This window comes from Ranitomeya imitator, chromosome 5, assembly GCF_032444005.1.
Source record: "Ranitomeya imitator isolate aRanImi1 chromosome 5, aRanImi1.pri, whole genome shotgun sequence".
Classification (NCBI taxonomy): Eukaryota; Metazoa; Chordata; class Amphibia; order Anura; family Dendrobatidae; genus Ranitomeya; species Ranitomeya imitator.
Window position 1 is genome coordinate 4,427,348 of NC_091286.1, and position 27,711 is coordinate 4,455,058.

The 27,711-nt window shown below is 48.3% G+C and overlaps 1 protein-coding gene across 1 annotated transcript in view; it reads left to right on the forward strand.

Annotated features, from left to right (window-relative positions):
- Window positions 1-27,711, forward strand: part of SLC22A7 (solute carrier family 22 member 7) — a 74,202-nt gene that overhangs the window by 7,237 nt on the left and 39,254 nt on the right. The window contains exon 3 of the mRNA XM_069768223.1: window positions 7,532-7,686. Within this exon, the coding sequence (XP_069624324.1) occupies window positions 7,532-7,686 (155 nt within the window). The remainder of the gene's footprint in view (window positions 1-7,531; window positions 7,687-27,711) is intronic.

Here is a 27,711-nt window from a genome sequence, read left to right on the forward strand (position 1 = left end):
GCGGACGTCACACCGGCACAGCGGACGTCACACCGGCACAGCGGACGTTACACCGGCACAGCGGACGTCACACCGTCACAGCGGACATCACACCGTCACAGCGGACATCACACCGTCACAGCGGACGTCACACAGGCACAGCGGACGTCACACCGGCACAGCGCGAGTCATACCGGCACAGTGGACGTCACACTGGCACAGCGGATGTCACACCGACACAGCGCGAGTCATACCGGCACAGCAGACATCACACCGGCACAGCGGACATCACACCGGCAGAGCGGACATCATACCGGCACAGTGCGAGTCACACCGGCACAGCGGACGTCACACCGGCACAGTGCGAGTCATACCGGCACAGCGGACGTCACACTGGCACAGCGGACGTCACACCGGCCCAGTGCGAGTCATACTGGCACAGCGGACGTCACACCGGCACAGCGGACGTCACACTGGCACAGCACGAGTCATACCGGCACAGCGGACGTCACACTGGCACAGCAGATGTCACACCGGCACAGCGCGAGTCATACCGGTACAGCAGACATCACACCGGCACAGCGGACATCACACCGGCAGAGCGGACGTCATACCGGCACAGTGCGAGTCACACCATCACAGCGGACGTCACACCGGCACAGTGCGAGTCATACCGGCACAGCGGACGTCACACTGGCACAGCGGACGTCACACCGGCCCAGTGCGAGTCGCACTGGCACAGCGGACGTCACACCGGCACAGCGGACGTCACACCGGCACAGCGGACGTCACACCGGCACAGCGGACGTCACACCGGCACAGCGGACGTCATACCGGCACAGCGGACATCACACCGTCACAGCGGACATCACACCGTCACAGCGGACGTCACACCGGCACAGCGGACGTCACACTGGCCCAGTGCGAGTCATACCGGCACAGCGGACGTCACACTGGCACAGCGGACGTCACACCGGCACAGCGGACGTCACACTGGCACAGCGGATGTCACACCGGCACAGCGCGAGTCACACTGGCACAGCGCGAGTCACACTGGCACAGTGCGAGTCATACCGTCATAGCGGACGTCACACTGGCACAGCGGATGTCACACCGGCACAGCGCGAGTCACACTGGCACAGCGCAAGTCACACTGGCCCAGTGCGAGTCATACCGTCATAGTGGACGTCACACTGGCACAGCGGACGTCACACCGGCACAGCGGACGTCACACCGGCCCAGTGCGAGTGATACCGGCACAGCGGACGTCACACCGGCACAGCAGACTTTACAGCGGCACAGCGGACTTTACAGCAGCACAGCGGACATTACAGTGGCACAGCGGACGTCACACCGGCACAGCGGACATCACACCGGCACAGCACGAGTCATACCGGCACAACGGACATCACACCAGCACAGCGAGAGTCATACCGGCACAGCGGACGTCACGCCGGCACAGCGAACGTCACTCCGGCCCAGTGCGAGTCACACCGGCACAGCGGACGTCACACCGGCACAGCGGATGTCACACCGGCACAGCGGACGTCACACCGGCACAGCGGACGTCACACCGGCACAGCGGACGTCATACCGGCACAGCGGACATCACACCGTCACAGCGGACATCACACCGTCACAGCGGACGTGACACCGGCACAGCGGACGTCACACTGGCCCAGTGCGAGTCATACCATCACAGCGGACGTCACACTGGCACAGCGGACGTCACACCGGCACAGCGGACGTCACACTGGCCCAGTGCGAGTGATACCGGCACAGCGGACGTCACACCGGCACAGCGGACGTTACAGTGGCACAGCGGACATTACAGCGGCACAGCGGACGTCACACCGGCACAGCGGACATCACACCGACACAGCGAGAGTCATATCGGCACAGCGGACGTCACACCGGCACAGCGCGAGTCATACCGGCACAGCGGACATCACACCAGCACAGCGAGAGTCATATCGGCACAGCGGACGTCACACCGGCACAGCGCGAGTCATACCGGCACAGTGGACGTCACTCCGGCACAGCGGACGTTACAGCGGCACAGCGGACGTCACACCGACACAGCGGACGTCACACCGGCACAGCGGACGTTACAGCGGCACAGCGGACGTCACACCGACACAGCACGAGTCATACCGGCACAGCGGACATCACACCAGCACAGCGAGAGTCATACCGGCACAGCACCGGAGCTGTGTGATGAGGTTTTCTTGGGCAGTAAAGAGATTAATGATTACAAAGGTCTACAATTTTTTTTTTTTTCAGGAGCCTAGTTTTTTAATGGATTTCGGGTATTTTACTGAATTCAAAAACCCCATTATTTTTCTGATTTGGTTCTAGTTTTTGAGATACCGTATTTTTTGGACAATAAGACGCACTGAACCAAAAAATGCCCCCAAATATACAGCTCTGGCAAAAATCATGAGACCACTGCACAGTTGTATAAAAATCCGCTTCTGGTCTGACAGCCATTCCATTGCAGTGTCAGGTGAATTCCCACCAGAGTTCGCCTCATTCTACTTAATGTGCTTCTCATTAGGTGATCACCTGAACCAAATCTTATTTAATGAAGGAAAGTATAAAAACCCCGCTGTGGTGTTCACAATCCTCCTGCAATAGGACAAGCTGGATGGCAAAATAAGTGCTAGTAATATCCCAAAAGTAATAGGAATGAAAAAATAACTGTTAACCATGCCAAAGGAGTTGAAAAGAAAAGTCTTGAGTGAGGAAAGAAGGGCTCAATCATGGCTTTACTAGCAGAGGGACACAGTGAGCGTCATGTTGCCTCCATACTTAAAATTTCTAACACGGCAGTCCATTACAACAAGGTCAAGCAGCAGACATTGGGGACAACAAAGCTACAGACCGTCAGAGGGTGAAAACGACTCTCCACTGACCGGGATGACTGTCATCTTATTCGAATGTCACTCAGCAACCTCAGGATGACATCAAGTGACCTACAAAAGGAATGGCAAATGGCAGCTGGGTGAAGTGCATGGCAAGAACAGTTCGTAACAGGCTCCTAGAGGCAGGACTCAAGTCATCTAAAGCTAGAAAAAAGCCTTTCATCAATGAAAAGCAAAGGAGAGCCAGGCTGAAGACTGCCAAAGACCATAAGGATTGGACCATAAAGGACTGGAGTAAGGTAATCTTTGATGAGTCTAATTTTCAGCTTTGCCCAACACCTGGTCGTCTAATGGTTAGACGGAGACCTGAAGATGCGTACAAGCCACAGTGTCTTTCACCCACTGTGAAATTTGGTGGAGGATCGGTGATGATCTGGAGATACTTCAGCAAGGCTGGAATTGGGCAGGTTGTTCTTTGCGAAGGACGTATGAATCAAGCCGCATGCAAGGTTATCCTGGAAAAACAGTTGATTCCTTCTGCTCAGGCAATGTTCCCCAACTCTGAGGACTGGTTTTTCCAGCAGGACAATGCACCATGCCACACAGCTAGGTCAATCAAGGTGTGGATGAATGACCACCACATCACATCCCTGTCATGGCCGCCCAATCTCCAGACCTGAACCCCACTGAAAACCTCTGGAATGTAATCAAGATGGAAGATGGATAGTCACAAGCCATCAAACAAAGAAGAATGGCTGACATTATTGATGATAATGTGTGCAAAACTGTAAAGCGCTGCGGAATATGTTAGCGCTATATAAAAATAAAGATTATTATTATTATTATTATTGTACCAGGAGTGGCATAAGGTCACCCAGGAGCCGTGTGAGAGACTGGAGGAAAGCTGCCAAGACGCAGGAAAGCTGGGATTAACAATCATGGTTATTCCACAAAATATTGATTTCTGAACTCTTCCTGAGGTAAAACATTAGTATTGTTGTTTCTAAATGATTATGAACTTGTTTGTTTTTTTGCATTAATTGAGATCTGCAAGTAATGCATTTTTTTGTTATTTTGACCATTTTTCCTTTTCAGAAAAAAAAAACTAAATTTATTGCTTGGAACTTCGGAGACATGTTGTCAGTAGGGTTGAGCGACTTTTGTTTTTATAGGATCGGGTCGGATTTCACGAAACCCGACTTTTTCAAAAGTCGGGTCGAGTGAAATCGGCCGATCCTATAGAAAAGTCGGGGTCGGGGTCGGCTGAAACACGAAACCCAATGCAGTGCATTGGGTTTCTAATGGTTTCCAGGGCCTGAAGGAGAGGAAACTCTCCTTCAGGCCCTGCGATCCATATTAATGTGTAAAATAAAGAATAAAAATAAAAAATATTGCTATACTCACCCTTGGACGCGCCCTGGTTGTAATACCTAAGGTTGGATACCTAACAGGTATATACTCACCCTCGGACACGCCCTGGTTCTAACCCGCAGCCTTCCTTCCTAGAATCAGCGCTTGAAGGACCTTTCAACGACATCGCAGCTTGTGATTGGTCGCATGACGCCCATGTGACCGCTCACGCGACCAATCACAAGCCGCGACGTCATCGAAAGGTCCTTCAGGCGCTCGTTCTTAGGAAGGAAGGCTCCCGGTTACAACCAGGGCGCGTCCGAGGGTGAGTATAGCAATATTTTTTATTATTATTCTTTATTTTACACTTAAATCTGAATTCCGATACCGATTCCCGATATCTTAAACATTTCGGGAATCGGTATCGGAATTCCGATACCAGATTCAGAAGATCGCCGACCTCATGGCCGACCCCACACAGGGTCGGGTCGGGTTTCATGAAACCCGACTTTGCCAAAAGTCGGCGACTTCTGAATCTGGCCTACCCGTTTCGCTCAACCCTAGTTGTCAGTAGTTTATAGTATAAAAGAACAATTTGCATTTTACTCAAAAATATAAAGAGGAAAATCAGACAAACTGAACATTGTGCAGTGGTCTCTTCATTTTTGCCAGAACTGTAGGGGAGAAAAATAGGAAAAAAAAGAAAGATTTTTTTAATGTGAAAATAGGAGTCCATCTTATAGTCCGAATTTAGCTTACTGGGAGGCGGCGGCGGTGGAGCAGGGTCACCACTACAGGAAGCTGCCGGCAGCATGAGTGGGGGATGGTGCTGGAAGCCAGTTGCGGCAGGAGTGGGGAGATGCTGTAGGAATCCGGCGATGACAGGTATAGGGCGATGCTGCTGGAAGCTGGCGGCAGCAGGAATGGGGAGATGCTGCAGGAAGCAGGCGGCGGCAGGTGTGGGGCGATGCTGCAGGAAGCCATCAGCGGCAGGAGTGGGGAGATGCTGATGGAAGCCTTCGGTGGCAGGAGTGGGGAGATGCTGCAGGAAGCCGGCAGCGGCAGGAGTGGGGCGATGCTGCGGGAAGCTGGCGGCGGCAGGAGTGGGGCGATGCTACACGAAGCTGGCAACAGCAGGAGTGGGGCGATGCTGCTGGAAGCTGGTGGCGGCAGTATTGGTGCGATGCTGCTGGATGCCAGCAGCGGCAGGATTGGGACGATGCTGCTGGAAGCTGGCAGCGGCAGGAGTGAGGCAATGCTGCAGGAAGCCAACGGCAGGAGTGGTGCGATGCTGCAGGAAGCCAACGGCAGGAGTGGTGCGATGCTGCAGGAAGCCAACGGCAGGAGTGGTGCGATGCTGGTGGCGGCAGGAGTGGGGTGATGATGCTGGAAGACAGCAACGACAGGAGTGGTGCGATGATGCTGGAAGCCGGTGGCAGCAGGAGTGGGGCGATGCTGCAGGAAGCTGGCAGTGGCAGGAGTGGGGCGATGCTGTGGGAAGTCGGCAGCAGGAGTGGGGCAATGCTGCAGGAATTAGGCTGTGGCAGGAGTTGGGTGATGCTGCTGGAAGCCGGTGGCGGCAGGAGTCGGGCGATGCTGCGGCCCCTAGGCTGGGAAGAAGGGGCATCCTGGCGGTGAGAGGCAGGTGCCATTGAGCTCCCGGCGGTGAGCTTCAGGAAAATGTCAGCGGTGCAAGGCAGAAGCTGAGTCCCCACTCTAAATCTGCGCATTCACTGACACCGTTGACATTTTCCTGAAGCCCACCACCAAGAGATCAATCCTGCCTCACACTGCCAGGACACTCCCTCCTCCCAGCTCTGGGCCCACCGCATCACTCTACTCCTGCTGCCGGCTTCCTGCAGTGGCAAGCTTGCCTCTTGTGAACCCCCCACCGCAGATTTGAAATATAAGGCCGGGGTCACACTTGAGAGTGCAATGTGAGAAACTCGCACGAGTCTCTCGCATCAATGCCCGGGACTGCCGCCGGCACTCAGGACCAGAGTGTGCTGCTGCATGTACAGTTAGGTCCATATATATTTGGACAGAGACTACATTTTTCTAATATTGGTTATAGACATTACCATAATGAATTTTAAACAAAATAATTCAGATACAGTTAGTTCAGACTTTCAGCTTTCATTTGAGGTATCCACATTAAAATTGGATGAAGGGTTTAGGAGTTTCAGCTCCTTATCATGTGCCACCCTGTTTTTAAAGGGACCAAAAGTAATTGGACAGATTCAATGGCCAAGTCAGTCACCTGATCTCAGCCCAATTGAGCAGCATTTCACTTGTTAAAGACTAAACTTCAGACAGAAAGGCCACAAACAAACAGCAACTGAAAACCACCGCAGTGAAGGCCTGGCCGAGCATCAAAAAGGAGGAAACACAGTGTCTGGTGATGTCCATGAGTTCAAGACTTCAGGCAGTCATTGCCAACAAAGGGTTTTCAACCAAGTACTAAAAATGAACATTTTATTTAAAATTATTGAATCTGTCCAATTACTTTTGGTCCCTTTAAAAACAGGGTGGCACATGTTAAGGAGCTGAAACTCCTAAACCCTTCATCCAATTTTAATGTGGATAACCTCAAATGAAAGCTGAAAGTCTGAACTTCAACTGCATCTGAATTGTTTTGTTTAAAATTCATTGTGGTAATGTCTATAACCAAAATTAGAAAAATGTCTCTGTCCAAATATATATGGACCTAACTGTATTTCTATGCAGCCGCACGCTATGGTCCCGAGTGCCGGCGGCAGTCCTGGGTATTGATGTGTGAGTTTCTCGCATTGCACTCGCAAGTGTGACCCCGGACTAAGACACATCTCCACTTTCCTCCAAATGTTTTGAGGGAAAAAGTGCATCTTATAGTCCAAAAAATGTAGTAATTCTTCCATGAAAATAATGCCGTCCCAAAGTGACCTGTGTGACCACAGATGCCATTGCTTTTGGTGTGTGATAATGACATTTCCCATATAATTATTTTGTATTCACTTTGTAGCTTATAATGAGAGAACAGACAGAATTCTACTGGAATTAATTACTTATTAAATATCTCAGAAAATAGAGACGATCCGGCAAAACCTAAGTGATCTAATTCATATCTCTGGTGGTCGAGGGCAGAGAAGTTAAGAACATCTCTAAAACTCCTAATAGACAGACTGGACGTCCCTGCCTTCATGTCTGTAATTTGGGGGTCCAGCTCCCCCACTCTATAGTTGTACTGACAGTTCCCCCTAGACACCAAATCCCCACAGATACATGACTACTCACTATCTGGGTAAGGACTGTTCATGTTGAGTGGCCTCCGCTTATTTTCCCTCTTCTGCTGTCTTTAGGTTTGGCCGCAGAGCGATGCTGTTCCTTTCCCTGGTGCTGTCTCTGGTGTTCGGGGGTCTCTCTGCGGGATCGGTCTCCTACCCAATGTTTGTCATCAGCCTGATGTTATCTGGATTCTCTGTCTCTGGACTTACCATTACTGTCGTGGCCCTGAGTAAGATAAATTTACTACATCGAATAGACCCATGGGTGAGGGGGCACTCCACTCCACCAACAATCGACCAGACCCAGTAGTGAGGAGGCACTCCTCTCCACTAACTATTTACCAGACCCATGGATGAGGGGGAAATCCACTCTACTAACCATCTACCAGACCCGCGGTGTGGGGGGCACTCCTCTCCCTCAATCACCTACCAGACCGAAGGGTGAGAGAGCACTCCACTCCACTAACCTTCGACCAGACTCAGGAGTGATAAGGCACTCCACTAACCATCGAGCAGACCCACGGTTGAGGGGGAACTCCACTACACTAACCATCGACCAGATCCAGGGGTGAGGGGGCACTACTTTCCCCCAAACATCAACCAGACCGATGGGTGATGGGACACTCCACTCCACTAACTATTGACCAGACCGAGGGATGAAAGGGAACTCCACTTCACAATCCATCGATCAGACCCAGGGGTGAGGCGTACTTCCACTCCACTAACCATTGACCAGACCCAGGGGTGGGGGGCACTCCCCCCACCACTCCACTAACCATTGACCATACACAATGGTGACCAGACCCAAGAGACAGGGGGTTTTCCTCTCCCCAACCATGGATCAGACCCCAAGGCGAAGGCGCACTCCTCTCCTCAACCATTGACCATACCCAGAGGTGAGGAGGAATGCCACTAACCATTGACCAGACCCAGGGGTGATGGGGCACTCCTCTCCACTAATCATTAACCAGACTCAGGGGTGAGGAGGCACTCAACTCCACTAACCATTGACCAGACCCAGGTGTGAAAGCATTCCCGTTCCCCAACCATCAACCAGACCAAAGGGTGAGGGGCAATTCCCCTCACCCAACAGTTGACCAGACTCAGGGATGATGAAGCACTCTGCACCCCCAACCATCAACCAGATCCAAGGGCCAGAGGGCACTCTTCCCCCCGCCAACCATAGACCAGACCCAGGTGTGAGGGGGCACTCCACCGCACTATCTACCAGACCCAGGGAAGAGGGGAATTCCTCTCTCCCAATCATCAACCAGATCCAGGGGTGAGGGGGCATTCCCCTCCCCTCCCCTAACCATCAACCAGAGCACTGGGGGAGGGGGCACTCCACTAACCATCAACCAGACCCAGAGATGAGGGGGCATTCCTCTTACCCAACTATTAACCAGACCCAGAGGTGATGAGGCACTCTGCTCCCTCAACCATTGACCAGACTCAGGGGTGAGGGTAAGGCCTCTCCTTCAACCATACACCAAAGCCAAGGGTGAGGGGGTACTCCTCTCCCTAACCGCCGACCGACCCAGGGGTGAGGCGGAACTCCACTCCACTAACCATAAAGCAGACCCAGGTGTGGAGGGCACTTCTCCCCTCCAACCCTCATCCAGACCCAGGGGTAGGCAGAACTCCACTCCAATAAACATTTGACTACATTCAGGGGTGAAGGGGGCACTCCACTCCTCTAACCATTGACCGGAGAGAGGTGTGAGGAGGCACTCTGCTCCCCAAACCATGGACCAGACCCAAGAAACAGGAAGCATTCCTCTCCCACAACCATGGACGAGACCCAAGGGTGAGGCACACTCATCTCCCCCACCCATACCCAGAGGTGAGGGGGAATGCCACTATCCATTGACCAGACCCAGAGGTCAGGGGGCAGTCTCTCCCCCAAACATTCGACCATACCCAAGGGTTAGGGTTAGGTGTGAGAGCATTCTCATCTTGCAATCATCAACCAGACCCATGGGTGAGAGGAATTTCCCTCCCCAACAATTGACCAGACCCAAGGGCGAGAGGGCACTCCTCCCCCCAACCATCGACCAGACCAGGGGTGAGGGGGCACCCCACTGCACTAACCATCTACCAGACCCAGAAATGAGGGGGCATTCCTCTCGCCCAACCATTAACCAGACCCAGGGGTGATGAGGCATTCCTCTTCCCCAACCACCGACCAGACATTGGGGTGGGGGCACTCCACTGCACTAACCATCTACCAGACCCAGAGATGAGGGGGCATTCCTCTCCCCCAACCATTGATCAGACCCAGAGATGAGGGGGCATTCCTCTCGCCCAACCATTAACGAGACCCAGGGGTGATGAGGCATTCCTCTTCCCCAACCACTGTCCAGACCTCGGGGTGGGAGCACTCCACTGCACTAACCATCGACCAGACCCAGGGGTGAGAGGGCAGTCTGCTCCTCCAACCGTAGGAGGCAGGGGCTGCGACAGTGAACAAGCCATCTGCCCCTGGTGACATCTCATTCGAGTTTCCAAGCATGCACTGGGGGCAATTAGAGAGAGCAGAGAGGGGGCATTAGGAAGATTTTATCAGAGATATATCAGAAAAGAGATTAGATTATGACATTAAAGGGACCCTGTTACCATAAAAAAAAGATATTAACCTGCAGATATGGGGATAATCTGCAGGTTAATATAGTTACTAACCTGCCTGGCGCCGACACTTATGCAAAGGCGGTGTACAGAAATTGAACTTTATTCCCCCCGCAGTGTTCACGTTTGAGTCATTGTGGCGCCATGGGTTCAGTCATTACTCTGAATATAGAGAACGGTGAGTGAAACCGAAATGCAGCTAGGTGGAATAGTGACGCCATTAACCTGCAAATTAACCCCATATCTGCAGGTTAATAGCGCTTTTTCTGGTGACAGGTTCCCTATAAATAGACAGAGATTTAGGATTAAATCAGCGTAAATTTCAGACCCCCGTTTAATTACCACAGGCCCAGCACAACTACGATCGCACCTACTGGAACGCTACATATGCCTATTACTCCATTCAGAGAAACAACTATGTTCCTTACGCCCTGACCACTCCACAGAGAAGATCTGCCCCAGGACCAGGATCATGCAGGGTAAAAAGGCAATGCCTCAGTGTGGTTTCCTGTTCCTGAGGGTATTTATCTGATCTGGAGAAATTTCCACAGGGATGGAGTAGGCATGCCATGAGAATCATGGGGCATCTCTGTCCTGACATTGCTTTCCGGCTGTAGCCTGAAATTGATGGGAAGGAGGCTAATCCTCTGCTTCTGGGTTTGGGAGTTGGGACCGGATGTGACGTGGCACGTCCGTAATTTCACGTATAATGTCCGAATCAGAGATGTAGACCGGATCTGATGCGCTGGTGCATGCACTCGTAATCACCCGGCAGCATCCAGGTTCAGATGGTGGTACTGGATTTTACATACTGACGTTCATCGGGATACCTGGGGTGATCCAACCTACAATTGGAGGAACGCTCACTCTGCTGCTTTTAAAATGGATGTGGCTGGCTGTGTAAGGGGGTAAAGAAACTGTTCCATGCTCTGCCCCCTCCCCTTAAAGTAGAGTAGTACATTTGATTGCAGTGTTTGTCACTCGGCTATGTCTTGTGTTTGTAAGAAAAGATAGAGTAAGTGTAGTACCCCGAATTGGACCCAAGATGGGACATAATCGTGTACATAGTTATTTAGAAGGAGCTAGCCGTAGTTAAGGGGAGAAGACTTCCTGTTGTTAGTGAGAAGGGTCCCAGGTGCCCGTGAAGAGCAGATAGCTCCACAACGTTAAACCTGAGTACCCAGCCATCCGGAGTCGGATGGACAGATGTGCAGCTGAAGCAGCCTTGTGTCAGCAGTGTGAAGCAGAAGTGAAAGAAAAGGTCCTAAACAGTACAGGGACGCAGGTTGCTCATCATGTGGCAGATCGTCGCATGGGCTGATGTCCTCAGGTCCTGTAAGAAACCGAGATTTCCCAGGGGACCCTGAAACCGAATTGTTGTGGGTGAATTTGGCCAAAGGAATCAAATCAGTTATCATGATGGGAGGTGGATAAAACTCATAAATACTGATCCATGGACTGATTGATTCTCTCCGTCTACCCATTACCTTTAGAGGTGATAAGCTGAGAACACGAGGGGATTTTCAAGTTGTTGCAGAGACTCCTCCAGAACCTGGGAACAAATTGTGCACTACAGAGACTGCACAATCTGAGAAATCGTGGAACGGCAAAAACACTTGAGTCAACTGTGGAGCAGATGGAAGTCTTAATAATAATGGAACAAAGCAAGACATCCTGGAGAAGCAGTCACTACAACCCAAGTGGTTGTGAACGCTTGAGTCTCCGGAAGATCTGAAAAAAGTCATTAGAGATCTCAGCCAAGGGCTCAAGTGGTATAGGGAGAGGCTGATGAGGGCAGAGAGGCGCTTGACGTGAAGGTCTGAACTGCGCACAGAGGACAAGATGCTACAGATTCTTTCACATCTTGTCTTCATTGGAGCCTTCAGTGGAAATTAAAAAATAGTACAGCGGGACATTTAATTCTTATGTAACCAGAGAGGAGAATGGTCCCAAGATAAGATTTTCCAGAGGAGTGCCTTTGAGACCAGATACAGATCTTTAGGTAGAGAATCGCAAGGTGACAATATGGTAGCGCGGATACCGTTAAGCTCAATTACATGCGAGGGTGAAGGCATCAAAGGGATCAAAGGGTCCGGATAGGCCGTTAGCCCTGTGGTTCCTCTCAAAAGGATGATATATGAGAATGATGTCATACAACTGAGCAAGTTCAGAGAAGAGCAACCAGAATGGTGACCGGTCTGCAAACCATGTCCTATGAGGAGCAGTTACAGTAATTGGGAATGTTTAGCTTGCAAAAAAGAAGATTGCGAGGAGACTTAATAGCTGTCAACAAATATCTCAAGGGCTGTCACAGTGTAGAAGGATCATCTCTATTCTCATTTGCACAAGGACAGACTAGAAGCAATGGGATGAAACTCAATGGGAGGAGACACAGATTAGATATTAGAAAAAACTTTTTGACAGTTCGGGTGATCAATGAGAGGAACAGGCGGCCACGAGAGGTGGCGAGTTCTCCTTCCATGGAAGTCTTCACACAGAGGCTGGACAGACACCTGTCTGGGATGATTTAGTGAATCCTGCTTTGAGCAGGGGGTTGGACCAGATGACCCAGGAGGTCCCTTCCAACTCTACCATTCTATGATTCTATGATTCTACTACGAAAAGAGAGATCATCGAGATTGGCAGGAATTCAGCCTATGGTCTGACTAAGGATATTCCAGAGTTTTGTGACTAGTATAGATTTCAGCAGGAGCTTAGCTTCTTTAAGTTGTTGTCGCCATTCCTAAAGTTCTAATTTAATGGCTAAGTGCATATGGTCACTGTGGAGACAAGAGGGTCTGTGGGTTCTCTTGTCCTCTGGCCTGGCTGTCTTTAGAAAGACCGCATGGCTCATCCCTCTGAACGCCCACTCTCCTTCCGCATGTGCAGGAAACTACTGAAACAACACAGGGTGAGAGTAAAACAGTGTGGCAATACTTTATTGGACCTCCAACAATAACATATAGAATAGTCCCAGCAAATACACAAGATGGTGCAAATGACAGAGTCTCACACTTCTGCTGGCTCACCAGAATTAGAACATCTGCAAATTCAGGACTTCCAGGGCCAACTACCCCAACCACTAGCACCCCGCTTTTTGCGGGCACCCACAGAGAGGAAGTAGCGGCAATCTTAGGAAGCTGACAGAGTAGATTGATCTATGTGGCTAGGTGACCTAATTGTCCCAACCTGGTTTCTCCAAATGTCTTTGAGTGTTCAGTGATGGTCAATGCAGCAGATCTGTAATCCTCTAGTTGGTTCCATGGTTCCCTGGCTGCTGTTCTGCAGAGGCAGATCCCCTTTTTATACATCACAGCTTTTATTTACGCCTGTTTCTACAGGATTTGGGGAAGGTGGGAGGAGGTAATCCTTCATTGTTTGAGTGTTCAATTAACCTGTATATTTTGTCTTTCAAGGTTTTGCAGAATAATCAGCCAGCTGCAGGGCTGGTACAATGGGTAATGAGCATAATGAACATATTAATGAACATATTAACAAACATCAATTATTCAATTAACCTGCGTCTTTGTCCTCCAAGTTTATTTAGAGGAATAAAAATTGTAGGGGCTGATATAATACAAAATCAGCAGGCCTTCAACAAATCAACAAGTCAATATACAACAAGAGTCAACATGTAGGCTCATATGAACAATCAAAAATAACAACATAAACAGACCTCACACACTATATATTTACTCCCAGTACATCCTACAAGAACATTAAAGACCAAAACCTAAATGAAAAATCTCATAATAATGGTATCATGCGGAATAATATCCACAGAAAAATATGTCCCAAAGATTAATAAAAAAAAACAGGGAGAGAGAAGTACTAAGTAATATCAAACATATTAAACTTATTAGACATAAACGTAAATATAAATTACAGAGCGATTGGCTAAGATATAGGGTCACTGACCAATGATGTTTTCTGATATGTTGACTACACATTGTACCAGGCCATGCAGGTTGTTGACTTGCAAACATTGAAGGATAAAAATAAACAAACAATGCGAGTTCACCTCACCACGTCTCTCAGTTGTGAGCTATACAGTGGGGCAAAAAAGTATTTAGTCAGTCAGCAATAGTGCAAGTTCCACCACTTAAAAAGATGAGAGGCGTCTGTAATTTACATCATAGGTAGACCTCAACTATGGGAGACAAACTGAGAAAAAAAAATCCAGAAAATCACATTGTCTGTTTTTTTAATCATTTTATTTGCATATTATGGTGGAAAATAAGTATTTGGTCAGAAACAAAATTTCATCTCAATACTTTGTAATATATCCTTTGTTGGCAATGACAGAGGTCAAACGTTTTCTGTAAGTCTTCACAAGGTTGCCACACACTGTTGTTGGTATGTTGGCCCATTCCTCCATGCAGATCTCCTCTAGAGCAGTGATGTTTTTGGCTTTTCGCTTGGCAACACGGACTTTCAACTCCCTCCAAAGGTTTTCTATAGGGTTGAGATCTGGAGACTGGCTAGGCCACTCCAGGACCTTGAAATGCTTCTTACGAAGCCACTCCTTCGTTGCCCTGGCGGTGTGCTTTGGATCATTGTCATGTTGAAAGACCCAGCCACGTTTCATCTTCAATGCCCTTGCTGATGGAAGGAGGTTTGCACTCAAAATCTCACGATGCATGGCCCCATTCATTCTTTTATGTACCCGGATCAGTCGTCCTGGACCCTTTGCAGAGAAACAGCCCCAAAGCATGATGTTTCCACCACCATGCTTTACAGTAGGTATGGTGTTTGATGGATGCAACTCAGTATTCTTTTTCCTCCAAACACGACAAGTTGTGTTTCTACCAAACAGTTCCAGTTTGGTTTCATCAGACCATAGGACATTCTCCCAAAACTCCTCTGGATCATCCAAATGCTCTCTAGCAAACTTCAGACGGGCCCGGACATGTACTGGCTTAAGCAGTGGGACACGTCTGGCACTGCAGGATCTGAGTCCATGGTGGCGCAGTGTGTTACTTATGGTAGGCCTTGTTACATTGGTCCCAGCTCTCTGCAGTTCATTCACTAGGTCCCCCCGCGTGGTTCTGGGATTTTTGCTCACCGTTCTTGTGATCATTCTGACCCCACGGGGTGGGATTTTGCGTGGAGCCCCAGATCGAGGGAGATTATCAGTGGTCTTGTATGTCTTCCATTTTCTAATTATTGCTCCCACTGTTGATTTCTTCACTCCAAGCTGGTTGGCTATTGCAGATTCAGTCTTCCCAGCCTGGTGCAGGGCTACAATTTTGTTTCTGGTGTCCTTTGACAGCTCTTTGGTCTTCACCATAGTGGAGTTTGGAGTCAGACTGTTTGAGGGTGTGCACAGGTGTCTTTTTATACTGATAACAAGTGTAAACAGGTGCCATTACTACAGGTAATGAGTGGAGGAAAGAGGAGACTCTTAAAGAAGAAGTTACAGGTCTGTGAGAGCCAGAAATCTTGATTGTTTGTTTCTGACCAAATACTTATTTTCCACCATAATATGCAAATAAAATGATAAAAAAACAGACAATGTGATTTTCTGGATTTTTTTTTCTCAGTTTGTCTCCCATAGTTGAGGTCTACCTATGATGTAAATTACAGACGCCTCTCATCTTTTTAAGTGGTGGAACTTGCACTATTGCTGACTGACTAAATACTTTTTTGCCCCACTGTATAAGGAGACGTTTTCTTCTGTTCTAAGAGACTCAACAAGATGCCAGCTTAAGAGACCATGGTTCCTGCTGAAAGAATACAGATCTGCTCCATTGACCATCGCTGAACCATGGATATGTTTGGGGTAGTCGGGATTTGGACCCACCGGTCACCTGAGCCCTGTGGATAAATAAGTTATCTCTTACAACAGTTATCTAGATATTACATTATTTTGGAAATATCACTACAAGGAGAATTGTTATTTCTCCTTACAGAAAACCCACGGACAGCATTTCCATATAAAGGGCAAATTCATGTCACCCCCCAAGTAATAAATAATATTCCAATCAGAAAACTAATCAAAACAAAAAGTAACTGTTTATCACAGGAAAATGATAACCTGCAGTCCAACAGAGTGGTAGATAGATTAAAGCATAGAGGCCATAGGTATCGCACCAGTAAAAGAGCATCAACCATGCTGAATAATATAGATGGAAAAAAACTTATACTGGAACATAATAAGGACAATAAAAATGGAACATTCATAACGTTCTCAACCCAATACAGCCCACAGTACTTAATAATAAATATCTTGCAAAAACTTACCAATATTAAATGAAGACAAGCTTGTGGAGGTCCTAAAAAAATCGGAAGTTAGATTAGTGGCAAAAAGGGGCACCCCATAAGAGAGGTGATAAAAAAAAATCCCGAATAGGGAATCGCACTGGATTTTTAAACTTCAAATCAGAGTCCCTTTCGCCATGAACACCAGGCAAGATCTCATTTTACAATATAATTAATTCATGTCATTTTTTTGTTTCTATGCCTGTCATTATTGTATTTCTTTGTGACTTTATCTATTCCTACGATGGGTCTCATATATCCCGCAGTGTTCCTACCTAACTGGGTTAAATCCCAGGTGGACACCAATTAACTACTCCACACACTTGTGTTTAGTGGGAGCGGGATAGAAGAGTGCTCTTCGTCTTTTTGAAACATATTATGATTAAGGCTTTTAGCTGAAACGCGTAGGTTGTTTGCCATGCAGATCCTTTGGTGGCCAGTGTGTTAATTTTTAATATTGCATCAGTAATTGTGAACTATTAATTTTATACCTGATTCCGTCATCGCTGGAGGAAAATCTCTTATCTTGTTGCATTTGTGCTTATAGTAAGGGGCGGCCAAGACAGGATCAATGATGAGGGTGGTCTTTAATGCTGAAAAGGCATCCTCGCACGCAGTCGTCCAAGTCACACTCCTAAGCATGTTCTTGCAGGTCAGGTCGGTTAGGGACTTTAGCAAGATGCAACTGTGATGGGAGTCGTGGTGAAGTCCAGATTTCGTGGCGATTGAATGGCCTGTATTCGGGTGACGGCTCCCACAAAATATCACTAACTCCCCAATGTCGTTTTCAAGGAGGATATCTGTGGGAAGTCTTCCTAAAACTCCATTGCACCACAAAATTTCCCAATAACCATATCCAAATGCACAGAAGCTCGCTGTATACTGTATATTTACGACTACCCACCACCAGGACAATGGGAATTCCCGTGCCCTTGTGAATTGCCTTGGGTTGAACCACATGGGGGTCAGTGATAGTCAGGAAGGCCCCCATGTCTCTAAATCCTAACATTGTGTATCCATCAATTAAGACATCCTGCAGGTGGAGTTGCCATTGCTCTTGGTAGCATGGGAATAATGGCAGGAGGCCATACATCCCAGAAAGGGTATCTATGGTGCAGGGGTCAGTGGTCCATGCCGGTGTGGGTGGTGGTAACTCTTCCTCAGGTGGGATGAAGTGCACAAGGTGCAGTGGACGAGATGGAGGTGCGTGGGGCTCCCTCTGAATCCTTGAGGGACAGCTGGATTACAAATGCCCAGGTTGCCCACACCAAAAACATCTCTCTGCGACTCCCCCAGGTCATGTTTGGAACTGTTGGGGCCCGGGATTGTGAGGCGTGATTGTCATCGGCCTGTGGCTGGGAGGAGGGGCAGATATAATCTGAGGGGGCCGGGCCTGCGGGAATAGGTTGTGCTTTGTTGTCTAGAAGCCTCCTCCATTGCGGTCGGATAGTAAGGGCCTCATCAGCCAGGGCTGCAGCTTTGTCCACGATGTGCGCTCCTAGACCTGTTCCCGTATTTCTGACCGGCACTTGGCAATAAATTGTTTTGTAAGGAACGTCTGTATAACATCTTCCACAGCAAAGGCGTTTTGTGCTTCCAGCTATCTCCGACAAGCCTCGGACATCTTTTGGGCATACATCCTAAATGATCACTCTGTGGTGCATGGGAGGTCTCGGAACTGAGACCTATATGAGTCTGGGGTGATAGCATGGTAATCCAGGATAGTCCGCTTTACAATGTTATAATCCCGGTTCTGCTGTGAGTCAGTGGATCGCCCCCACAGGGCCGTGGGGTACTCGGTACCGGGTCCTTCAGTTCAGGGGGGGATGTGTCACGGTGGCTGACCCGGTCTGTGGCCCTTGTTACATCCATGTTAAAGGGGAAATGTTCGTGACGCCACCTGTGGTATTCGGTCAGGGTGACCGACACTGCTTGAAGGGGTCCGCTGGGGTGATGTTATGGCAGCTAGATGGTATACCTTCCCACAGGTGAAATATGTCCCCTGGGCTTCCCGGTGTGTAGATGGTGGATGGTGAGAGGCGCAGAGAAGAACAAGGACACAAGGTTGCAGTCTCTTTACCTTTACTGAAGGCTTCAGCATCCACAGTCCAGAGCATAGATCACAGGGCAGGCAGAGTCCGGCCAGTTTGGAGACAAACCCAGAGTCCCCTTTATCCAGGTAGAAATCAGTAGCCTCTAGCGCCGTGGTGTTGTAGTACCTTACTGCTAACCTCTCATAAGGTCCTCACAGATGTTGTAGATGTTATTGATGTTATGTCTCTCTCTGTCCCCCAGATGGATAGGACAAACCCGTATGACCAGTGGCTTGAGGCGTTTTACAGGGACTCTATCATGCCCCAGCCTCTAAGCGGTGCCACCTTGCCTCCTGGGTTTAGGGCGGGCAGGTAAAGTGAAATTAACTGTCCTGCCGGTCTCTGGAGCAAGGCATAAAAGGACTGTTGCTCCCTCGGTGTTGTGGCTACCGAGATCCTGCGCCTCAGAAGGAGGCAGCCTGTGTAAGGCAGAACTCCTCCTAGTATCCACTCCTTTTGTTATAACTTCTTCACCCTCTCTACAATACAATTCTCTTTCAGTGTCCCTTCTTAGAAACTGCCGCACTTAGGGCAGGCACAGCCCTGTGTCCTTCTGTCTCGACCTCTGACAGGCTCCCACCCGTTATGAACTGGTGGTTTAGGAACAACATGGGATGAGCTCTGAAGGAGGTGGTACCTGTACTGACCGCAGTCCCTAAGCTCAACACAACACTAGAAGTAGCCGTGGGATGCTCCTGTTACTCCCTAGGCACCTCGTCACAGCCTGAGAACTAACTACCCCTAAAGATAGAAACAGGAAAACTATCTTGCCTCAGAGAAAATCCCCAAAGGATAGATAGCCCCCCACAAGTAATGACTGTGAGTGGAGAGGGAAAAGACATACGTAGAATGAAACCAGGATGTAGCACAGGAGGCCAGTCTAGCTAGATAGATAGGACAGGACGGAATACTGTGCGGTCAGTATTAAAAACTACAAAAATCCACACAGAGTTTACAAAAATCTCCACACCTGACTAAAGGTGTGGAGGGTAAATCTGCTTCCCAGAGCTTCCAGCTTAACTGAAATTAATCCATACTGACAAGCTGGACAAAACATAGAATGCACAGAACGAATAAGTCCACAACATGTGGACAGAAAAGAGCAAAGAAAGGACTTCTCTTTGCTGAACTGGTCAGGATATCAGGGAAATCCAAGAGAGATGTGAATCCAACCAGGAACCATTGACAAGTGGCACTGGCTGAAGGGAAGAGCCAGGCATAAATAGCCGAGCAGAAAGACAATCAGTGGAAGCAGCTGCAGACTGCTAAATCCAAGGAGCAGCCATTCCACTTAAAACCACCGGAGGGAGCCCAAGAGCAGAACTCACAAAAGTGCCACTTACACCCACCGGAGGGAGCCCAAGAGCGGAATTCGCAACAGTACCCCCCCCCTTGAGGAGGGGTCACCGAACCCTCACCAGTGCCCCCAAGCCGATCAGGACGAGCCAAGTGAAAAGCACAAACCAAATCGACGGCATGGACATCGGAGGCAACAACCCAAGAATTATCCTCCTGGCCATAACCCTTCCACTTGACAAGATACTGAAGCCTCCACCTTGAAAAACGAGAATCCAAAATGTTCTCAACCTCATATTCCAACTCTCCCTCAACCAACACCGGGGCAGGAGGATCAACCGAGGGAGCAACGGGCACCACATATCTCCGCAACAAAGATCTATGGAAAACATTATGAATGGCAAAAGAGGCTGGAAGAGCCAAACGAAAAGACACCGGATTGATAATTTCAGAAATCTTATAAGGACCAATAAACCGAGGCTTAAACATAGGGGAAGAAACCTTCATAGGAACATGACGGGAAGACAACCAAACCAAATCCCCCACACGAAGCCGGGGACCAACACACCGACGGCGGTTACCAAAACGTTGAGCCTTTTCCTGAGACAACGTCAAATTGTCCACCACATGAGTCCAAATCTGCTGCAGCCTGTCCACCACAGAATCCACACCAGGACAATCAGAAGGCTCAACCTGCCCCGAAGAAAAACGAGGATGAAAACCAAAATTACAAAAGAAAGGTGAAACCAAAGTAGCCAAACTAGCCCTATTATTAAGGGCAAACTCGGCCAAGGGCAAGAAAGCCACCCAATCATCCTGATCAGCAGACACAAAGCATCTCAAATAGGTTTCCAAGGTCTGATTAGTTCGCTCAGTTTGGCCATTAGTCTGAGGATGAAACGCCGAAGAAAAAGACAAATCAATGCCCATCCTAGCACAAAAGGCCCGCCAAAACCTAGAGACAAACTGAGAACCTCTGTCAGACACAATATTCTCCGGAATGCCATGCAAACGAACCACATGCTGAAAAAACAATGGAACCAAATCTGAGGAGGAAGGCAACTTAGGCAAAGGTACCAGATGGACCATTTTAGAGAACCGGTCACAAACAACCCAGATAACAGACATCTTCTGGGAAACAGGAAGATCCGAAATAAAATCCATGGAAATATGCGTCCAGGGCCTCTCAGGGACCGGCAAAGGCAAAAGCAACCCACTAGCGCGGGAACAGCAAGGCTTGGCCCGGGCGCAAGTCCCACAGGACTGCACAAAAGCACGCACATTCCGCGACAAAGAAGGCCACCAAAAGGACCTAGCAACCAAATATCTGGTACCAAAAATCCCAGGATGACCAGCCAACACTGATCAATGAACCTCAGAAATCACCTTACTTGTCCATCTATCAGGAACAAACAGCTTCCCCACTGGACAGCGGTCAGGTTTATCAGCCTGAAATTCCCGAAGCACCCGCCGCAAATCAGGGGAGATGGCAGAAAGAATCACCCCTTCCTTAAGAATGCCAACCAGCTCAAGGACTCCAGGAGAATCAGGCAAAAAACTCCTAGAGAGGGCATCAGCGTTAACATTCTTAGATCCCGGAAGATACGAGACCACAAAATCAAAACGGGAGAAAAACAGGGACCATCGAGCCTGTCTAGGATTCAGCCGCTTGGCTGACTCGAGGTAAATCAGATTCTTATGATCAGTCAAGACCACAACGCGGTGCTTAGCTCCCTCAAGCCAATGTCGCCACTCCTCAAACGCCCACTTCATAGCCAACAACTCCCGATTGCCGACATCATAATTGCGTTCCGCAGGCAAAAACTTTCTGGAAAAAAAAGCACACGGTTTCATCAAAGAACCATCAGAATCCCTCTGAGACAAAACGGCCCCTGCCCCAATCTCAGAAGCGACAACCTCAACCTGAAAAGGAAGAGAAACATCCGGCTGACGCAACACAGGGGCAGAAGTAAATCGGCGTTTAAGCTCCTGAAAGGCCTCAACAGCCACAGAGGACCAATTCGTCACATCAGCGCCTTTCTTCATCAAATCAGTAAGGGGCTTAACCACACTGGAAAAGTTGGCAATGAAACGGCGATAGAAATTAGCAAAGCCCAAAAATTTTTGAAGGCTCTTCACAGATGTGGGTTGAATCCAGTCATGAATAGCTTGAACAGGATCCATTTCCATAGACGAGGGAGAAAAAATAAAACCCAAAAAAGAGACCTTCTTAAATCCGAATAGGCACTTAGACCCCTTCACAAATAAAGCATTATCACAAAGGATCTGGAACACCATCCTGACCTGCTTCACATGAGACTCCCAATCATCGGAGAAAATCAAAATATCATCCAAATATACAACCATGAATTTATCAAGATAATTGCGGAAAATATCATGCATGAAAGACTGGAACACAGATGGAGCATTAGAGAGCCCAAATGGCATCACGAGGTATTCAAAATGGCCTTCGGGCGTATTAAATGCCGTTTTCCATTCGTCACCCTGTTTAATACGAACAAGATTATATGCCCCTCGGAGGTCAATCTTAGTAAACCAACTAGCCCCCTTAATCTGAGCAAACAAATCAGAAAGCAAAGGCAAGGGGTATTGGAATTTGACCGTGATCTTATTAAGAAGACGATAATCTATACAGGGTCTCAAGGAGCCATCCTTCTTAGCAACAAAAAAGAAACCCGCTCCCAATGGTGACGAAGACGGCCGAATATGCCCCTTCTCCAAAGATTCCTTAACATAACTCCGCATGGCGGCATGCTCTGGCACAGACAGATTGAAAAGTCGGCCCTTAGGGAACTTGCAACCAGGAATCAAGTTAATAGCACAATCACAGTCCCTATGTGGAGGAAGGGAACTGGACTTGGGCTCATCAAACACATCCTGGAAATCCGACAAAAACTCAGGGACCTCAGAAGAGGGGGAAGAGGAAATTGACATCAAAGGAACGTCACTATGTACCCCCTGACAACCCCAACTAGTCACAGACATAGTTTCCCAATCCAGCACCGGATTATGTTCCTGTAACCATGGAAAACCCAGTACAACAACATCATGCAGGTTATGCAACACCAGAAAACGGCAATCTTCCTGATGTGCAGGAGCCATGTACATGGTCATCTGCATCCAGTACTGAGGTTTATCCTTGGCCAATGGTGGAGCATCAATGCCCCTCAAAGGAATAGGGCTCTGCAAAGGCTGCAAGGAAAAACCACAGCGCCTGGCGAATTCTAAGTCCATTAAGTTCAGGGCAGCGCCTGAATCCACAAATGCCATGACAGAAAAGGACGACAATGAGCAAATCAGGGTCACAGATAAAAGAAATTTAGGCTGTATAGTACTAATGGTAACAGACCTAGCGACCCTCCTAGTATGCTTAGGGCAATCAGAAATAACATGAGCAGAATCACCACAGTAAAAACACAGCCTATTCTGACGTCTGAATTCCTGCCGTTCTGTTCTAGTCAAAATCCTATCACATTGCATAGGCTCAGGACTCTGCTCAGAGGACACTGCAGGTGTAGGGAAGCCCACCATGACAACTTTAAGGGCTTCAGAAAGACCTTTTCTGAAAATAGCAGCCAGAGCATCCTCATTCCTTTTAGTGAGCACAGACCATTTCCTAAATTTCTGGCAGTATAATTCTGCCGCTTCCTGACCTTGACACAGGGCTAACAGTGTTTTTTCTGCATGATCCACAGAATTAGGTTCGTCATACAACAATCCGAGCGCTTGAAAAAATGCGTCTACATTCAGCAATGTCGGATCCCCTGATTCAAGGGAGAATGCCCAGTCCTGAGGGTCACCACGCAGCAAGGATATGATGATTTTAACTTGCTGAATGGGATCACCAGAAGAACGGGGTTTCAAAGCAAAAAACAATTTGTAGTTATTTTTAAAGTTCAAAAACTTGGATCTGTCCCCAAAAAACAAAATCAGGAGTAGGAATTTTAGGCTCCAAAGCCGGAGTCTGGACAACATAATCTTGGATACTCTGTACTCTTGCAGTAAGTTGATCCACACGAGAAAACAAACCCTGAACATCCATGCCAGAGCATAAATCCTGAACCACCCAGAGATCAAGAGGAAAAAAAAAGACAAAACAGAGCACAGAAAAAAAAATGGCTCAGAATTTTTTTTCCCTTCTTTTGAGATGCATTTAATTCATTTTTGGCCACTTGTACTGTTATGAACTGGTGGTTTAGGAGCAATATGGGACGAGCTCTGAAGGAGGTGGTACCTGTACTGACCGCAGTCCCTAAGCTCAACACAACACTAGAAGTAGCCGTGGGATGCTCCTGCCACTCCCTAGGCACCTCGTCACAGCCTGAGAACTAACTACCCCTAAAGATAGAAACAGGAAAACTATTTTGCCTCAGAGAAAATCCCCAAAGGATAGATAGCCCCCCACAAGTAATGACTGAGTGGAGAGGGAAAAGACATACGTAGAATGAAACCAGGATGTGGCACAGGAGGCCAGTCTAGCTAGATAGATAGGACAGGACGGAATACTGTGTGGTCAGTATTAAAAACTACAAAAATCCACACAGAGTTTACAAAAATCTCCACACCTGACTAAAGGTGTGGAGGGTAAATCTGCCTCCCAGAGCTTCCAGCAAGACAGAATCTTTGCTGAACTGGTCAGGATATCAGGGAAATCCAAGAGAGATGTGAATCCAACCAGGAACCATTGACAAGTGGCACTGGCTGAAGGGAAGAGCCAGGCATAAATAGCCGAGCAGAAAGACAATCAGTGGAAGCAGCTGCAGACTGCTAAATCCAAGGAGCAGCCATTCCACTTAAAACCACCGGAGGGAGCCCAAGAGCGGAATTCACAACACCCACCCCTGTCAGGGACCAACTACCTGAGCGAAGCTCATCCAGCAACTGCCTAACTTCCTCTCCAGGCAACCAGTTTTACCTAAGTGTGAAGAGTGCCCTAATAAATAGGAGCATAGCTCCCCCTGGTGGCCTGGAGTGCGAAATGTGTTGCATGTTTGTGATACCTGGATTCGGTTGTCCTTCTTTGCCTCCAAACGTAATATCTCTCCCCTTAGAGGAGAATGATATTACTGCAACGACCAGGACCCTGGGGCACTGCATCAATGGTTCGGTAAGCCTCCGCCAAGCTTCCATTCAGGAGTCCCACTAATAACCGCATCCAGCTAGAGTGGGGCACCTCCATCAAAGTACACCGCTGCTCAAAGTCCTTGAAGAACCCCTCCACATCTCCGGAAGCCTCATCAAATGGCTTAAAGTCTGTCCGGGTGATCCGTACAGGCTCCTGGATTGTGGGGTTTACACTCCACATTGCTTCTTGGCTCATCTGATCTTGGCGAGCATCCTCCTCCTTATTCTCCTGAGAGATGCCTGGGCCCAGAACCACCTTCTCTTTTTCGTACTGTGCCAACCATTGCCTTTTTGGGGTGGGGATCTCCGTCTCCAGCGTTAGTCCTTTAGACATCTGGGAGGAGGTGGCCAGGCTAACACCCAGCAGTAGAACAATTAAGGCCTCTTTAGTCAGTCTCTAGTATTTCAGGCCCAGGTCTCTGCCTTTCTCGTACAGATTGGAAACAGCCCAGTTTCTGTATTCACTCTGTGGGTGGTTCTCCATTAGGTTATTATTATTTATTATTATAATTAGGTTACACTCTGTTGATCCCAGCGCTGCCACCAGTTGTCACGGGGTCCTACTCCGGTATCGGGTAAAGGTTCCCAACAACCTTTATTACATGCAAACCAAAAGTTCCATAAAACAATCCACCTCACAGAAGATAAAACAGTCCAGGAACACAGACCCAGTCCAGTAAATGCCGCGCGAGATTGGGAGATGAGTCACAATCCTCACACAGTATTGTCCAGGGTAATCAGGGTTTCTCCGAGTCTCTCGGGGGTGCTGGCCTTAACATCAGGATCTAACATGCTGGTCTCCATGTCCTCCTCAGGCCCCCTCCTTATACCCAGGGGTAGGCAGACAGGTTCAATGGTTTTCAGGCCCCTCAGACCTGGCAGACTGCAGCATTTGGAGAGCAGAGGGGTTATGAATGGAAAGTCTGAGAAGTCAGCAGGGGGTCATCAAGAGGCATGGGCACATTGAGGCTGCAGATGGCAACCGAGCTAATTCAATTATCGCACCTTTTGTAAGGTAATGAAGACTCCAGACCAGATGGGGAATACACAGAATGATCCAGAGCAACAAAACAAGTCTCCTAAAATCAGTACATATAGGAGCACAGGCAGAACGACGCCCCACTCCCGATCATTCACACCATCACTCTATCCTGTGGGGTTCACAAACAACGATCCGGCCGCAGCCGTAAGGGACAGAGAGCAACGAGGGAGGAAACATCTACAATATTAAAATCAATTCTGGGTAATATCTGAAAATGACTGTGAAACAGAGCAAACGTCGAGTCCCAGAATCTCCCCAACCTCCCTGTGCGGATGTCACCTGCCGAAGGGTCTTCATCAATGACTTCTTGTCCCCTGAGAACATTTTTATTGTATCTTCTAGATTTTGATCTGCTGAACAGGAATATGTGCAACAAACGTCTGTAGCGCGTAAGGTTTTTAACCCCTTCATGACCAGAGCTGTTTTGGTTTTCGTTTTTCGCTCCCCTTCTTTCCAAGGCCATAACTTTTTTTATTTTTCCTTATATATGGTCGTGTGAGGCTTATTTTTTTGCGGGACGAGCTGATGTTTTTAATTATACCACTATTGTGCAGATACGTTATTTTGATCGCCCGTTATTGTATTTTAATGCAATATCGCGGTGACCAAAAAACCGTAATTCTGGCGTTTTGATTTTTTTTAACGCTACGCTGTTTAGCCTTCGGGTTAATTCTTTTTTTTATTGACAGATCGGGCGATTCTGAATGCGGCAATACCAAATATGAGTAGGTTTGATGTTTTTATTGCTTTATTTTGATTGGGGCAAAAGAGAGGTGATTTGAACTTTTATTTTTTTTAATTTTTTTATATTTTTAAACACTTTTTTTTTTTACTTTTGGTATGCATCAATAGTCTCCATGGGAGGCTAGAAGCCGCCATAGCGCTATCACCTCTGCTACATAGGAGCGATGCTCAGATCGCCTCTATGCAGCAGAATTACTGACTTGCTGTGAGCGCCGACCACTGGGTGGCGCTAATAGCAATCTGCCATCAACAACCATAGATATCTTCAGGAGACCTCTGGTTGTGATGGCAACGCAGCGATGACCCTGATCACATGACGGGGGTCATCACTGTGCATATTTCCAGAAGTGCAGTTAAATGCTGCTGTCAGAGCGGGCGGATCGTGATTCTGACATGTCGCGGCTTTGAGGTGGGCTCACCGGCGGAACACACCTCAAAGTGGTTGATACTGCCAGCTGACGTACTTTTCCGTCCAATGGCAGGAAGGGGTTAAGAAACCACAGTTTATAGTCTACATTCTGACCTCCGAGACTCTACATACATGTGCACCGAGGTCAGGAGCAGAAGCCAATGTTCAAAAGTTCACTGTGTTAGGGTAAGTTCACACTCTGCATTTTTGCTGCGTTTTTTTTCTACCTCAAAACCTGATCATCTTGGCAGGAAAGAAGCTGCACCAAAAATGCAGGTTTAGGTGTGTTTTTTGTGGCGTTTTTTTCTCTTTGAGCGTGCCAATAAACAGAGAAAAAAAACAACTTCCTGTAGGTAGAATAGATAGATAGGATAGATAGAATGATAGAATAGATAGAATGATAGAATAGATAGAATGATAGGATAGAATAGATAGACTAGATATATTACCTGCGGTATCCTCTTCCCCGGAATTTTCCCACGGTGCAGAGGTTTCCTCCGGTCAGGCAGTGATGGAGCGCAGACTCGGTGACGTCACCGCTGGTTACTGACCCTGCGCCCACTGCGTCTCATCCATTCCCCAGTCGCTTACAGCCGGGAGCAGTCGCATTAGCAGCGGTCGCATTAGCAGCGGTCACATT